Source organism: Eucalyptus grandis, chromosome 8, assembly GCF_016545825.1.
Source record: "Eucalyptus grandis isolate ANBG69807.140 chromosome 8, ASM1654582v1, whole genome shotgun sequence".
NCBI classification, from domain to species: domain Eukaryota; kingdom Viridiplantae; phylum Streptophyta; class Magnoliopsida; order Myrtales; family Myrtaceae; genus Eucalyptus; species Eucalyptus grandis.
In genome coordinates, this window is record NC_052619.1 from 68539046 (window position 1) to 68555539 (window position 16494).

Genomic DNA, 16494 nt, shown 5'->3' on the forward strand with positions numbered 1-16494 from the left:
TTATTTAAAATCGATAAAATAACTCTATTATTATAGAGTTATCACATGCCGTTATTTGAAACTTTCTCATAAACTTTGAAAAACAAAATCATATGAATAGTCCTTGAATTTTTTATTGGTTCAATATAATCCTTAAACTATTGGTAAATGTTTAATGTGGTTCTTCTATTTACTCAAACGACAAATAATATGTTATTTGATGGTGTGGATTATTATTGGGCTAATACTACCAAAAAAAAAAAAAACTCTCAAACTAGTATACTCGTGCCACATTTACCTTCATAAAAACTCTTAAATTGGTGTATCCACCAAACTAATATATTTGTGCCACAATTACCCCAACCCGTGTTAAATTTGGACTTTTTTTTATAGATAAATATGGCACAAGTGTCCCAGTTTGGTTAAATGTGGCATGCATATGACATGAAACTTAGTTTAGGTAGATGTAGCATGAATGTATTTATTTGAGAATTTTTATGACACAAAATATAATTTGAGGTAAATATGACATGTGCGTATTGGTTTGGAAATTTGTTGCTGTATTTTTTTTTTTTTTTATATAATTGCATTGAAAGTACTAAAACTTATCAACAAATTGTAATTGAGTCAAAAAGTATAATTAAATCCTAAAACTTGTTACGAAAGTGCAATTAAATTTTAAAATTTTCAAAAAATACAATTAAGTTTTAAAACTTATCAAATTAGTCAAATCAAGTCTTTTTTTTTTTATTGATGGCACTTTTTAAAAGTTTTAGTATACGATTATACTTTCGTAATAAGTTTTAGGATTTAATTACACGTTTTGAAAGTTTTAGAATTCAATTATACTTTCACGATAATTTAAAATTTTAATTACACTTTTTAAAAATTTTAGAACTCAATTGCATATTTTTGATAAATTTTAAGATTTCGAATGCATTTATTCCAGTATTACTCCCATTAGACTTCTTAGGTCAAGATATGGATCAAATAGTCAAATTCCTTTTTAGGTGGTCTATGAGCTAGTGCTCGAGGGATTAGTTAAAAAATACCTTTTCTTTCCTGGGTCAATTTTTGGTGGCACTAAAATCATTTAAAAATCTTTTCTTTAATCATCTTTTCAAAGTTCGTTCAGAACGAAGCGTAGTGACTGGGGCAGAGCGGACTTGCCCACGCACCAAAAGTCGACCACTCGCGATTACCGCTTGACGTTGCTGTCGGATCATTGAAGGCGGACAGCGGTAATAATTGCAGACTTCCCTTCAAAGGCCAAATCTTTTTTCTCCTCTTCTGCATCCTCAGATTCAATGGAGACGGTGTAAGGAAAAGGCAAAAGGACAGAACCTTCTTACAGATTTTGTTCTCTCTCTCTCTCTCTCTCTCTCTCCTTTAAGCCCGACCCTCTCTCGGATTCAGTGGCCTGTCCAACTCAGTTCCCTTTGCCCTTTTGGAATAAACCATTATTCCAGGTTCGAAAAGAGATAAAGAGAGAGAATTCAGCCGGTGGGTTTACCTTTTTGGCTTCTGGGTCCTTTGGATTCTGGATTCTCGTCCCCTGTTGCTGGTCCTGTGGGTTACTGTTTCTTAGGTTTGTTGTCTTTGTTGTTCTGTAATTGGTGTCTTCTTTGTTCTGTTCCTCTTTCTGATTGAATTGTTTTGTGAAAGAATTCGGGGGCAGGAGGGGGGTGGATTTTCTCCGCGAGTTGCAGAACTTCGTTTAGTGCTGCCCGAGATCCTCCATTGTTGTTGTCAATCTTGCATTTTGATGTTCTTTCTCAACGGTTTAATGGGTCGTTGTTTTTCCTTGTTTAGCCTGTATAGTCTGAGCAACAAGAGCGCCGCCGGGGTGGTGGTTGGGGGTGGTGGAGCCTTGGGTTTTGTGGTGTGTTCTTGCAATAATTACCTGCAACGATCTTAGAGTCTGCTTAGTTTTTTGGTTTACTTAGCTCGGGATGAGTAACTTCTTGTTCATAATTAACAAGAATTAAGAATTCATCAGGTCGGAGCTGATGGTAAAAAAAGTTTGCCCTTCTTTCAGAGTTCTCTTGGTGGTGTGACCTTTTTCTAGAAACATTTTGGTTATTGCTCAGCACTTTCTTAATCTTTCATGAGTGAGCCTGATTGGAGTGAATAAGGTCTAGAGTGTGCTTTCCTATTAGCACTGGAATATGAAAGTTCAGTACCAAAGACAACTGTTGATGCTGGACCTCTGGAGTATTGGCAGTTGCATTTACTTTACTTTACTTGGCTCTAAGTTTGACTGTTTCTCAATTTTTTTTGCCCGTGATTCTTTGGATACAGTTCAGTCATCTTTGACTGATCCATGTTCCTACTAAACTCTTTCTTTCCCCTAATCCTTTTGGTTTTTGAATGAGGTGAATACTAAATATTGAGGCATATATATTTGCTGGTGAATTGACTGAAATATAGGACTTGAAGATGCTAATTTTGTGTTGTGTGTGAGTACAATTTCTTGCAATTAATGAGTGAGAGGACTCAAAAGGACCCATAATCTCCTGATGGGCTTCAGTCGCAGAAGTTTTGTTTAGCCTGATGATGCCAAAGTTGCTATTTTAAGAAGTTCTACAGGATTCCTTTGTAGAGGATAAGTTTCATGACAAATTATCTTCTTCTTGTAGAGGATAAGCTTCATAGGTAAGGGTTATGAGTAGTGTCGCTTGTCCATATCTGGCCATACCCTTCATTTTGCATCATAAACTCCTTTTTCAGATAACACCCTTTGCCCATGAAATTGCATTGCACATCACTTTACTCCCAAGGTTTATTTGTCCTCACACTTTCACAATTTAATAAGGTGCCCCGAGTTCTTATTGCTAGTGACTTTCGGCAGAGTTGAGCCACCCTGAAGAATTTGACAATTAATTGCCGAAACCAATGGGCATAATCCTCCATTGAGATGAATTGGCATCGAGATTATTTGGTGTCAATTTCTTTCATTAAACAGTGGAGCCCTATGGTTGCAGTAACAAATTAGTGAAATTCCGAGCTGAAAATTTTACTGGTTAGTGGTGTAAGGTGCCAAATGATTTCTTTGCACATTTTATTTCAGTAGTCATGGGTCATCTATCGCAGGCATGATCTGTTTCTGGTGCAAAGTTCATCTGTCCCTAGGATTTAGGCCAGACTGATGCATTAAGTGCGATAAAGTATTTTTCATGAGCAAAGTTACATCATTAAGGACAAAATTTAAGTGGAAATACTAAGTAGATTTTGCTAGTGGTCAAGCAACAATTGACCAGAAAAAATCATCAGCAACATGATAAACAGAATAACTCTGGTTGAGATGCATCGGCAATCTGCTACAGATCTCTACCCTCATATAGCAGATTCTAAATTGTGCAGTTGCCTGTCAGTATGCATTTTTTTGGTTGTCTTTGACATTTACTAAAATCTGGGTTGTTTACACAGGGATGGCATGCGGATATCCTTTAATATTCACCTGGGTTTGCCACTGCTGTGAGTGCTTCAGTTGATATTATAAAGATGGAACTCTCTCTCGTTCTTTTGGCTTTGGCTTGCCTGCAGTCTTTTGTCTTATCCGATTATCAAGGTACATGAATTCATTTGAGACTTGACCTGATGCATTTCCCGATTTTTTTAAACATCTTAAATGTTATTGTGTATTCTTGTGAGCCCTGACTGTTCACACTGGACTGGTCGGTTTGACCAGTCGAACCTGGAAAGAGTTTTAGGTCCAGTCTGGCTCATGCCCTTAATTTGGAGGCTGTCAACACCAGATTTGACATGGTCAAACCTGTTCAATTGAGGCTCTCTATTTTTTTTATATACTGTGGAACCCAGCACAAGGCAAGGAAGCACGTGTCCATGCCACCTGGCTATAGCTTTCTTTGTTAACACAATGATCTTGTTTTAATTCTTTAAAGCGATCTATGATTGAAACTTGAAATACTGTGGAGTCTGGAGCTCCAACCTGTGACTTGGCAGAAGTAACTGATCTGCCTTTTGCATTTTTGGGCAATTCTTCTGTAGTGTCTTCTGCATACAATTAATATGTTTATCGCTTCTTTTACCCACTGGGATTTCATCTGAATTGATTGAGCTGGAACTACAGTCCTAAGTGATTTTCAATCCAATACGGTTTTCTAATTATTGGTGGGAGTTACTTTGGTTCTCATCAAGGACAACATGTACCATAAGGTCTGATATCTGTTAGAAACGTCCAATGGCTTCTCCATGCCTTAGCATTTATGTTGACTAGTGAGTTTATATGCTGAGCACTGGACAGGAGCCAAAGGCCCATTTAGATTGTAAGTCTATAAGTCTCTATGCATACTTGCTGGGTAAGCTCGAACATATTTATGTCTTTTGCTGAGTACTATTTCTTTGAGGAAGAAAACAAAATTGCTAGTTGGTCAGAACGAAAGTGAGAGATGGTTCCCGTCTTAAAATGATTTAACTAGAAGTTTATTGTCTCCTTGGATCCTTTCTGAGAGTAGATCTCGGCTGAAACAATCAAAAGGGAATTAGTTATGTCCCTAAATCTTTCAGAAACCTGGTTTTGACTTCTTCAGGTTTTCCCTACCTGTATATTCAAAACTTTGCCTAATGCTCAACTAGAGTTATTATAGCTTTTGAAAGACAGAAGCATCTGCCACAAAGTGAACATCAGAAGCATCTGCTACAAAAACATGCTGAGTGCGCCATATTAATTAGCACCCTGTTTTGTACATCCTCTGTTAAAAACTTAATAATGTACAAAAATGAGGACATTCGGCTTATTCAGTGACATGATATGTATAACCATAAAGACTCTCTTGATCTGCATTTTTAATATAGTTATGATTGTTTCTATGTTCTGAATGTTTTTGGTGGTGATCTTAGTTTTTGAGCCACTGCCGCTAGCTTGATTAGATGCTGAATATCAATTCTTCTGGTTTTACAGGAGATGCACTTTTCTCATTGAGAAATTCATTAAATGCGTCAAACAGTCAGCTCACAGACTGGAATCCAAATCAAGTTAATCCTTGCACTTGGTCTAATGTCATCTGTGATCCAAATAACAATGTCGTTTCTGTGTAAGCTATCGTTACTTTGGGCTTTTCCTTCAGGTTGACTGCATGTGGAGGCTCTAATTTCAGATTGACTTATTTGTATGCAGAACATTGTCATCAATGAACTTTTCAGGTACATTATCTCCCAAAATTGGAGCGCTGAAGACGCTCACTACACTGTAAGTGTGGGCCAGAGTCGTTCACATGTCGAAGTATTGGCAAAGTCATAGAGTTCATTAGCATTGTTAATGGGCTTTCTCCTTTTTATCTTTGTGAGACCTTGTGTGAACTTGAAAAACTCAATTAATTAATCCCTGATGGAAAATTTACTTTGATTTCCGATTTAAAAGATTACATTGCGCCTAGTGATAGCATTGTGCTCCCTTTCATGCTAAGGTTATTCTAATCAATCTAAATTGTTTCCATTGTGCTTGCCTTTGTCGTCCTTTCTGAATATTGCCATTGTTTTGATGCAGTAACTTGCAAGGGAATGGCATAACTGGTGAGATACCTCCAGAAATTGGAAATTTGACAAGTTTGACCAACTTGGATCTGGAGAACAATCGTTTGACTGGTCAAATACCACCTTCCGTTGGGAATCTACTAAAGCTTCAATTTTTGTAAGCATCAGTATCTCCAGTGCTTTTATATCTGGAACAATCTATATGGAAATTGCAGCCCTAATGGATAAGATTTTGTGACCGTGCTAGCAGGTCATTAAGTCAAAATAACCTCAGTGGAACCATTCCTGAGTCACTTTCTACTCTTCATAACTTGATCAATCTGTAAGTAGCCATTCCTTCTTTACTTCAAGATGAGTCAGTATGGTTGCATCATACTTGATCATCTGTTTTATTTTATTTTTTTAAAATTAATTTGATTCCTATGAGCTAGTTCCTAGTTTTATTCAATTACTCAGCAAATTCTAAGGGCACTATTTAAGCTCTTATGCAGCCAGCTTGCCTTTAACAACCTTGAAGGTCAAATTCCTGCTCACTTATTCCAAGTTCCGAAATACAAGTAAGGCAACAGTAACACTTATTGATCAATCATTTTAACTAATTAAGCCTCTACCCTTGGTCGTTCCCTTCTTTTGAGAATCTCTCTCTCTCTCTCGCGTGTGCTCGTGTGCGCCCGCATAGAGGCACATGCATATTCTACTTATCAAATGGGCTAGACCATCAACAAGCATTGATTTTCTTGTTGTTTGTTAATTGCAGCTTTTCTGCAAACAAATTAAATTGTGGCATTAATCAGCTGCGTTCATGTGCCTCTGATGGCAGTGATTCAGGTAGTTTGCAGTAGTGAATGCTCTCAATTATTTTACTGTAACCAGGCAGTGTCATATAAGGCACATATGCCTTGATGATGTAAAGTTCATATTTCTGACAGGTGCTTCGCATAAGCCGAAAGTTGGAATTATAGTTGGTATAGTTGGAGGGCTTTTTATTCTCCTCCTTGTCATTCTGGTGCTCTTTCTATATAAGGGTCGACACAAAGGCTATAAACGTGAAGTATTTGTAGATGTCGCAGGTATGTGTTGCTCTTTCTGTCAATGACATGACTAATGGTATTGTTAGCATCTAAGAGGATGTTTTACGTTGAAGTCAGAAGAATTTAGTTGGTGTACAGAGTTTGAATTTGATTGATTGTAGGAAAGAAAGCCCTAAACTGGATTTATCAGAGCTACTTTTTATATCCTGTTCTAATGTTCCTTTTTCCAGTACTAACTATTACGTCCTACTGGCAGGTGAAGTAGACCGGCGAATTGCATTTGGCCAGTTAAAACGATTTTCATGGAGGGAATTGCAGCTTGCAACAGACAGCTTCAGTGAGAAAAATGTCCTGGGTCAGGGTGGTTTTGGGAAAGTCTACAAAGGAGTGCTTGCTGATAATATGAAAATTGCTGTGAAGCGATTAACTGATTTTGAGAGCCCTGGTGGAGATGCAGCTTTTCAACGTGAAGTCGAAATGATAAGTGTTGCAGTTCATAGGAATCTTTTGAGGTTAATTGGATTTTGCACAACACCTACAGAGCGCTTGCTGGTGTATCCCTTCATGCAAAACTTAAGTGTTGCGTATCGGCTTCGAGGTGAGAATGCTTGGTGCAAGTCCACAAACTGTTGTTGAATAACTCTTCAAGGAAAATGCGTTTTCGCGTTGCTTCCAAGCAAAATAAGAGGCTATATTGGTAATTCATTTCTGAAATCATACTACGATGAAAAATCAGTTTGGCGATCTCCTTATTGGACAAAAGCATTAAATCAGACTTTACAGTGAACTTCAAGCCTAGTTTGACCATTTTTTTGTCCAGTCTTTTCCTGTTGGATATACTCCTGCACTCTACTTTGGTAACAAAAGTTTGTCAGACTAGTTAAAGTGTTGAAAGTCTTATCAAGACTAGATTCCTGGCTCATACTTCTTTATACTTTATTACATAGTTAATACTCATGGATGACAATCAAGAAAATTAATTACATCTCAGGGACGACATATTTAGACATTTATTGTTGCTCAATACTTAATATTTTTTCATGTTTTTTTCATTTGTTACCATCTAGGCACTAATCTGATCTGGCTGCTGCAGAGATCAAACCTGGGGAGGCTGTTTTGAATTGGCCCAGAAGAAAACGGGTAGCATTGGGTGCTGCACGTGGTCTGGAGTATCTTCACGAACACTGCAATCCTAAGATTATTCATCGGGACGTAAAAGCTGCTAATGTTTTGCTTGATGAGGATTTTGAAGCTGTTGTGGGTGATTTCGGCCTTGCAAAATTAGTTGATGTGAGACAGACTAATGTTACAACTCAAGTTCGTGGGACAATGGGCCATATTGCGCCGGAATATTTGTCAACTGGGAAGTCCTCAGAGAGGACTGATGTTTTTGGTTATGGAATTATGCTTTTAGAGCTGGTAACAGGTCAACGTGCAATTGACTTCTCACGTCTAGAGGAAGAAGATGATGTGCTACTGCTTGACCATGTAAGACATTTTATTCTTCTCATTGTTTCTTTATGGAATTTATTTCCTCCTCCCTTTCTATTTTTATCCATTTGTTATTGTAGGATGCTCAGAATGGAAGATTTTGGCTAACAAAGAATGATTGGTTTGTACTATCTATGACATTCTAAGTGAAGCTGAATAGATTAAACAAATTCTATTTGTGAGAGTCGAAGTACTACTGCTGGCTTGTTTATCATTATTTACACAAGTTCCAGAACTGTGTTGAACACATAGGAATGATGATACTGGCTTTGATGCCCGTGCATCCATGCTCAACAACATTTTGTGCTGTGGGAAATCAATATTCCAGGAATGTGCCATGTAGTTAGAGCGTCTTATTTTCGTCTCGTTTCCATGTTCACTAAAGTGGCTGCTTTATTAAAGAAACTGGGATTTCCCTTTGCATTAACTCTTATCGTCATTTTCTGACCTCTGCCAATTCGAGAAAGAGGACATTGCAGTCCTTTCAAAAATTAGAAGCGTGCATATCCTTGTTGCTCTCTACTGTTGATTTTGCTAAGCTTTTAAAATCTTGAATCCGCATTTAAGCTGTTTAAGCTTTGCAGTTTATGAACCTCTGCATTGGTGGTTCAATGCAGAGGTTCAAAATCCGAAATCACCCACAACGGCTTCAAAATATTTTGAAGCATTGGTGGTTCAATGCAGAGTATCTCCACTGTTGATTTTGAAGCCGTTGTGGGTGCTTTTAGACTGTAAATCGGGTGACTTGTTCCTGTTGGAGGCTTGTTCTAAAATTGAGTAGATGTTCATGCTTTGTGAAGTACTTCTTTATGCTTGACCGCTTCACTTTACATGTGTGCATGAAGGTCAAGAAGCTGGAGAGGGAGAAACGGCTTGATGCTATCGTAGACCGTAACTTAAGTAAAAACTACAACATGCAAGAGGTGGAGATGATGATGCAAGTGGCTCTTCTTTGTACCCAAGCATCGCCAGAGGACCGTCCAGCGATGTCGGATGTTGTTCGGATGCTGGAGGGCGAAGGGCTGGCTGAGAGGTGGGAGGAGTGGCAGAATGTCGAAGTTACTCGAAGGCAAGAATATGAGAGGATACAGAGAAGATTCGACTGGGGAGAAGATTCCGTGTATCATCAAGATGCAATTGAGCTGTCTGGTGGAAGATGAGACAGAAGTGTTCTCTACCCTTATTCTGATAGCATCCTGTTTTCAATTCTTAGTGGTGCTTCCATTATTTCTTGTTCCATTGTGTTTGCAATGTACAGACGGAAGAATTGGCCAATACCAGTTTTTGTGTCGAAGTTTTCCTGCCCAGTGTGTTCTTGGTTTTGTGTTTCTGTGCTAGTATTTTTATGTCATTGACAATGCTAAGGTATAGTAAATTTTCTATATGAACGATGGTACTCGGTTTTGTGGAAAAATATAGCCGCCAATATTTCTAGTGTTTATTCAGTGTTGATCCAGAGTTGATGTACTTCCAGAATTGTTAACCACTCATTGCTGAGCATGAGCCACCTGCGTGATAACAGAGGCCGTTGCCCGTTTCTTCACAGAATTGCAGCCGGAACTCATTTGCAGGCAAATGCAGAACGAAACGAAACTGCAGATGAAACCTACTTGAATCAAGGTGATTCTCTCCTGAGTGACAACAGGGTTGCAGATATGATAACGGCATGGATATGGCACAGTGCCGTCGAGGAAGATGAGCAGCCCATTGCAACAACCAAGAAGCGAAGGTCATGTACACATTGCTCTTAAGAATCACAACCGCGGTTCCCTCTCCGCTGCTCGAACCAGTTTCATCTTCTTCTTGAGGTCCCAGTCATGGGAAAGACAGACCGAGCATGTCACCGGCCGGATGATCGGAACTATAACACAAGGTGTACAAGATGACTGGCACGGTGGTTCTTTGCAGATGCATTTGAGCGGAATGAGCTGTGGAAATGAATGAGCGCCGCCTCCTGCGCAGATTTCGTGTTCAGACGAGTTGGTCGGCCTGTAGTCTCCCGAGCATGCGATCTCGATCATGACATCGTCCGGCAGGCCTTCAAAGCCGGCCCTCCTCTTGCTGTCGAATTTATTTTCGTCATAAGAATGTTACTAACAAATTACTTAGCTTGCCGGAACGCTTGTCAAGCATCTATATAAACTTGAGGCATAACGAGGATTCAAACTTTGTTACATGAAATTTCAAAAAAGATATTCCACCTATCATACTAATATATTCATTACATTTCTTAGAAAACTCAATAAAAGATATTTTATTGTTGACACAGCTTCATTCTATATTGTGGCCGTGAATATGAACAATTAATCTCAGCCCAACTAATCACTTTTTGGAGGAAAAATAACCAAACCCAAATGATCAAATAATGACTTTTATGGTACTTTTCCATGATGATTTCTCCCACTTTTCTTTTAAATTTTGAATAAATTAAAGCTCTGCTTGTTTCACAAAAAATAAGTAATTTTAAAAATATCTTCAAAAAAAAATGATTATTTATATCATTTAGAAATGTAACTAAACATAAAATATTTTCATGATTCACAAAAATATTTAAATATAAAATATAATCCATAACAAAAGTAAATTTTATTTACTAATTATTTCAAGCAGTCATTTTTAAGAAAATATTTTTAAAATTGTTCATTTTTCGCACAAAACAAATGGAGCCCAGTGCTAATTAAGTCTCTAAAAGGTTGTATAATGCCTTAAATGTCAACATTGGAATGCTTTGGAAGGTTTCAAGTCACTCGATTCAAAAAGTTAAAAGCATGGAATGAAGACAAAAGTCATTAAATAATAGAAATCCATTCCGAAAGTCCAAACGGAGTGCTGGGAATGAAGACTAGACAGGTCGATCACGGAGAAACCTGTTGAGTCTCCAAACCATCCTGAACCAGAATCAACAATCAAACTCCTTCCTAAACCCTAATCCCTAAAGGAAAATCAAACTTAACTTCACTGAAGATCTTTCAAGGACACGAGGCTGCTTTTGAACTCGACAACCACCCTGCTCATCATTCTGTTCCTAGGTCTGACAAGACTTGCTGCAGATCATACCGAAAGAATCCCCTACGAGGCCAGAACAGAAGTAGCTCGCCATCTTGGCTATCCATAAGCTGCATGTGCTTATAGTTTGAATAGCTTGTTACGGACTCGGAAGCCAGATGCCGATTGGAGTCCCTTTCTAGATCGATGTCGCACTTCTTTATCCAATGCCGACTTGCATAGTCCTCCAAAACTCATATGCGCAGGAGTTCATCGCCAATCAAATACACATAGACACAGCCCTTCATTTCCGCCAAGTGCATATTCAAATGGCCATCGCTCGACAGACATGAATCTCCTGGATGAGGCATAAAACAAAATTTGCTCTCTCTAGTGCTAAAGACCATGATGGAATGCGAACATGGGGGCGACATGCCTTCCTTCCCAACAGCAACCACCATCTAGTGAAGACGACCCTCTACGCCAAACGGGACTTCTTGTTCTCTAGGACAATAAGGAAACATCCTGACATCTTTCCACGCCGCTGGCCCTAGACCGCCCATGTGATACAAGAAGCCAAAGTTTTTTTGTAAGAAAGCAGCCGGTATTTGTTCGGAAGGGAATGGAGAAAGAAACTGCAGATTGAACCCTCTTGCTGCATCCCAATTCACTCCTGCGTGACGGGGTTGCGAATATCATATATAGAGGGGTGTTGAGAATGGAGATTGCTAAATGAATCTAGAAGATTCACGTAGGAATGCAAGCAAGCCAAGATGAAGAAGAAATTCTAGAACAAGCTAGAGAAGCCTAAGTGGACAACATTCCACGTAAATCTAGAATGTTGTATTTAGTTCCTATAAATAGGAAAGAGGGGGGAGCGTAGCAAAACAACAAATGTAAGAGAGTGAGAGGAGCATGAGAGTATACTTCATGGATATGATAAAACTCCTCTACCAATACTTCCTTCAACTATTGTAAAATTATTTTCATAAACTAGTGAAACTATCCTTATCCTATAAAAATTGATCTTTATCCTTGAATTATCCTATCTTGTCCTTATCCATCCATTATAAACTATACCATACACTTGCACGTCGCTAACCAAAAACTATCATCAATACCAAAACCATGCTTCTGCACACATACACATCCAAAATTTTCTAACAACGAAAAAGTCGCAAAAAAGATCAGCAGTCCGTCACAACAACCAAACAAATCACAACACCTGAACACGGTCGTTATGCGTCAAAAACCCGGTAACATTGCTCATCTAATTGGTTTCTCCTCCAGAAAGTCCCAGTCCCAATAGAACAAAAAGGGCTCATGGAACCGGCGCTCGGAAAGCATGGAGCACATGACAGTTACCGAAGAAGCTCTTTGGAGATGCACTCGGGTGAAGTGAGCTGTCGCGATCAAAGCATGCCATCTTCTGCATACTCTTTTTGCGTTATCAAGTTGGTCAACTTCCAGTCTGCTGAGCACATCCATTACCAAATCATCCGGTAAGGTTCCTAAGCCATCCTGCTTCTCACCATCGGATACCTCGATTGACTTGCCCCAGTGATGGGGCAAAAGCCACGGGAAGCAGCAAGAAACCCCCATATGTGAGTAAAAGAACAAAGATGTGTTTGCTCCAATTGTGAAAATAACCATTAACGTTGTCATCTGTATTCTGTAATGTTTTAGGCTTTGCAAATTATTCAGCGTTGTGACATTGAAGGTGTTCCTTCTGATAATGCAACGGAGAGAATTTAAGCACACCATGCACAGCTATTGGATATGATTCAGATTCAACGAACAAAAAGGAAACCAAGTCGAAGCATGCAATTCACGGAATTCAGTCGAAGTTTTAGTAATTCTAAAAAGAAACAGCAAAAAGTTGATACCTTTACTTCGCAGCAGCAAGGTAGCAAGGCAGAGTCGGACCAAAATCACCGCTCAGTAAAGGACAGCGAGGGAGAACCCCCGGGGGGCGGGAGGAAAATGGAAATAAAGATCAGAGCGAGAGAGATATTTCCATTTCCCTTATTTCTTAGGATCATGCATATATCTTTTTTTTTATGATGTATATCCCAATCAATTATGATTGATATTGTATTGCCTTCAATAGTCATCGTAATAACCATCTAATAAGTACACTCGTGTAATCTTTATTATAAGATATCAAAAAAAGTCCTAAATATATTGCATCGATGATAATTCAGTCTTAAGCCTTTTAATATAGTGTCAATTTAGTCATTTGAGCTAATTTTGGTGAGATATTATTAACATGAATGCCGACTAACTTACATGGCATTGTCAATGCTAATGTAAACAATTTTTAATAATGTTTTAATTTTATTATTTCTTCTTTTTTTCCATCTTCTTCCTTTTGCGGGTGACTAGCCACTGGCTGAATTGGCCTCGCTTGGGCAAGGCTCACAATCATCAGGAACATGTGAGGCCTAGCAGGACAAGAGTGAGCCCCGACGAGGTTTGACTTGCCTAGGCCAAATTGGGTGACGGCAAGCCTCACCCAAGCCAGGGCAACCTCGCTGAGCATTGCCTTCGCCCTTGCAAGGGCCAGCCTCACCAAATCTAGCAAGGGAAGCCCTCATTGGGGCTTGCCCTCGCCTTGGCGATGCCAATCCAACCATGGCCAATACCTAGTCACTAGCAAAAGGAAGAAGATGGGGAAAAAATGAAAGAAAGAAAATCTAAAAATAATTTAAAAATAAATCAATACTAAAACAATATTAAAAGTTATCCACGTTAAGGCCAACAGTGCCATATAGATTGGTTGGTGTCCACGCCAGCAATACCGTACCAAAATTAGTCAAAATGCATAATTAGCATTATATCAAAAAGTTTAAGACCAAATTGGAACTATTAAAAAATTTAGGATTAAATTGTCACCAATGCAATAAATTTAATATTTTCTTTTGACACTTTTCCCATAGGTGGCCTAGCATCAATACAATAAATCTTTAAGACCCTCTTTCATATAATATGAAGGTCTAATTTTTTTGGCATAACAAGGGCTCAAACTTACTTTGTTACATGAAATTACAAAAAAGACGTTCCACCTATTATACTAATATATTCAGTTCATTATATTTCTTTAAAAACTCAATAAAGATATTTTACTCTTGACACAGCTTCATTTTATATTGTGACCATGCATATGAACATTTAATCAACCCAACTAATCACTTTTGGAGGAAAATTAAGTAAGCCCAAATGATCACTTTGTGAGAAATGACGATTTTTCTGGTACTTCTCGATAATGATTTCTCCCAACTTTTCTTTCAAAATTTGAAAATTAATGCTTCATTTGTTTCGCGAAAAATGAACAATTTATAAAATATTTTCCTTAAAATGATAGCTTATATTATTTACAAATATAACTGAACAAAGAATATTTTTATTGTTCATGAAAATATTTAATCATAAATGTTATTGATTATGAAAATATATTTCATTGATTAATTATTTCAGGTGATTTAATCGATCATTTTTAGGAAAATATTTTTCAAATAATTTATTTTTCATGCAAAACACACCGAGCCTAACACTGATTAAGTTCCTAAAAGGTTGTGTAATACCTTAAATGTCAATATCGGAATGATTTGGAAGGTTTCAAGTGACAAGCGATTTGTATTAAGTTAAAGCATGGCAGAGATTATCAAAAGAGATAAAAGTCCAAATAATAGAAATCCATTCCAAAGTCCAAACGGAGTGCTGTGAATGAAGACTAAAGAGGTCGATCACAGAGAAATCTGTTAAGTCTCCCAACCATCTTAAACCAGAATCAACAATGAAACTTCTCCCTAAACCCTAAACCCTAGAAAATCAAACTTAACTTCACTGCAGATCTTTCAAGGACACGAGGCTGCTTTTAAACTCGGCGACGACCACCCTGCTCATCATTCCGTACCTAGATAGGCCCAACATGACTTGTGTGATCGTCCTTGACCGCAGATTATACCGAAAGAATCCCCTGTGAGGCCAGAACAGAAGCAGCTCGCCATCTTGGCTATCTATAAGCTGCATGCCCTTATAGTCCGAATAGCTCGTTACGGACTCAGAAGCCGGATGCTGATTGAAGTCCCTTTCTAGATCGATATCGCACTTCTTTACCCAATGCCAACTCGCGTAGTCCTCCAAAACCCATATGAGCATGAGTTTATCACGAATCGCATACACATATACGCGGCCCTTCATTTACACCAAGTGCATATTCGAATGGCCATCGCTTGACGGACATGAATCTCCTGGATGAGGCATAAAACAAAATTTGCTCTCTCTAGTGCTAAAGACCATGATGGAATGCGAACATGGGGTCGACATGCCTTCCTTCCCAACCACCATCCAGTGAAGACGACCCTCTACTCCAGACGGGGTTTCTTGTTCTCTAGGACGATAAGGAAACATCCCGACATTTTTCCACGCGGCTGGCCATAGACCGCCCGTGTGATACAAGAAGCCATTGGGAGTTTCTCTGTAAGAAAGCAGCCGATATTTGTTCGGAAGCGACTGGAGAAAGAAACCGCAGATCGAGCCATCTTGCTCCCAGACGATTTCCTCCTGCGTGACGGGGTTTTGAATCTCATATATAGAAAAGGGGAGAATCGCCGAGAAGATAAGCAGTCCGTCACAACAACCTAGAAGATCCCAAATGCACATGGTCGTTATGTATCGAAAACCTGGTGACTTTGCTCCTCTAATAGGTTTCTTCACCTGAGAGCTCCAGTTGGGGAAGAACAAAAAGCCCCGGTCACCAACCTTGCGGTCGAAGAACATAGGGGAGATGACAGGTACCGAAGAAGCTCTTTGAAGATGCACTCTGGTGAAGTGAGCCGTCCCGATCAAAGCACGCCAACTTCTGCATACTCTTTTTGCGTGGCCGAGCTGGTCGACTTCCAGTCTGCTGAGCACATCCATGACGACATCATCCGGTAAGGTTTTGAAGCCGTCCTGCTTCCGACGATGGCGCGAAAGCCACGGGAAGCAACGAGAAATCTCCATATGCATCACTGTCAGTAGATGAACAAATATGTGTCTGATCCAATTGCAAAACCAACCGCTGACACAAGTCACCTGTACTCCGTAATGCCTTTTCTTAAGGTTTGGCAAATTACTCAGCGTAGTGACATCGAAGGTGCTCCATTCTGATTATTATGAAACAGAGAGAGTTAGCACGCGATGCACAGCTATCGAGCCTGATCCAGATTGAACGAACAAGAAGGAAACGAATTTGAAGCATCCGATTACTGAATTCAATCAAAGGTTGAAAATTTTCAGAAAGAAACAAAAAAAAGTTGATACCTCATAGTCGGACGGAAATCACCGTTCGGTGGGGACAGCGAGAGCGATTGACAATTAGGTTATTTCCATTCTTCCTGTATCTTACGATCATGCATATACTCGTTTGATGTACATATCTCGATCGATTATGATTGAAATTCTGTTACCTTCGATAGATATCTAATAAAGTCAATAAGTATATTCACGTAATCTTCATTAAGAGATA

General features: G+C 38.9%; 1 protein-coding gene across 4 annotated transcripts; it reads left to right on the plus strand.

The window, feature by feature from the left end:
* The first annotated feature begins 1135 nt into the window (after nucleotides 1–1135).
* On the plus strand, nucleotides 1136–9442 carry LOC104415780 (probable LRR receptor-like serine/threonine-protein kinase At5g10290). 4 transcript variants are annotated; one of them, XM_039300406.1, is made up of 13 exons: nucleotides 1228–1567; nucleotides 2831–3001; nucleotides 3409–3550; nucleotides 4904–5036; nucleotides 5120–5191; nucleotides 5489–5632; nucleotides 5726–5797; nucleotides 5967–6032; nucleotides 6233–6303; nucleotides 6405–6545; nucleotides 6763–7104; nucleotides 7600–7994; nucleotides 8843–9442. In XM_039300406.1, exons 3-13 carry the CDS (start codon nucleotides 3484–3486, stop codon nucleotides 9155–9157), a joined length of 1818 nt encoding a protein of 605 aa, XP_039156340.1. In that variant the 5' UTR covers nucleotides 1228–1567; nucleotides 2831–3001; nucleotides 3409–3483; the 3' UTR covers nucleotides 9158–9442. The 4 variants fall into 4 exon arrangements, with proteins under 4 accessions (XP_039156341.1, XP_039156340.1, XP_010025444.2 ...); XM_039300407.1 differs by lacking the exons at nucleotides 1228–1567; nucleotides 2831–3001 and adding an exon at nucleotides 1136–1220; XM_010027142.3 differs by lacking the exon at nucleotides 2831–3001.
* Nucleotides 9443–16494: the final 7052 nt, after the last annotated feature.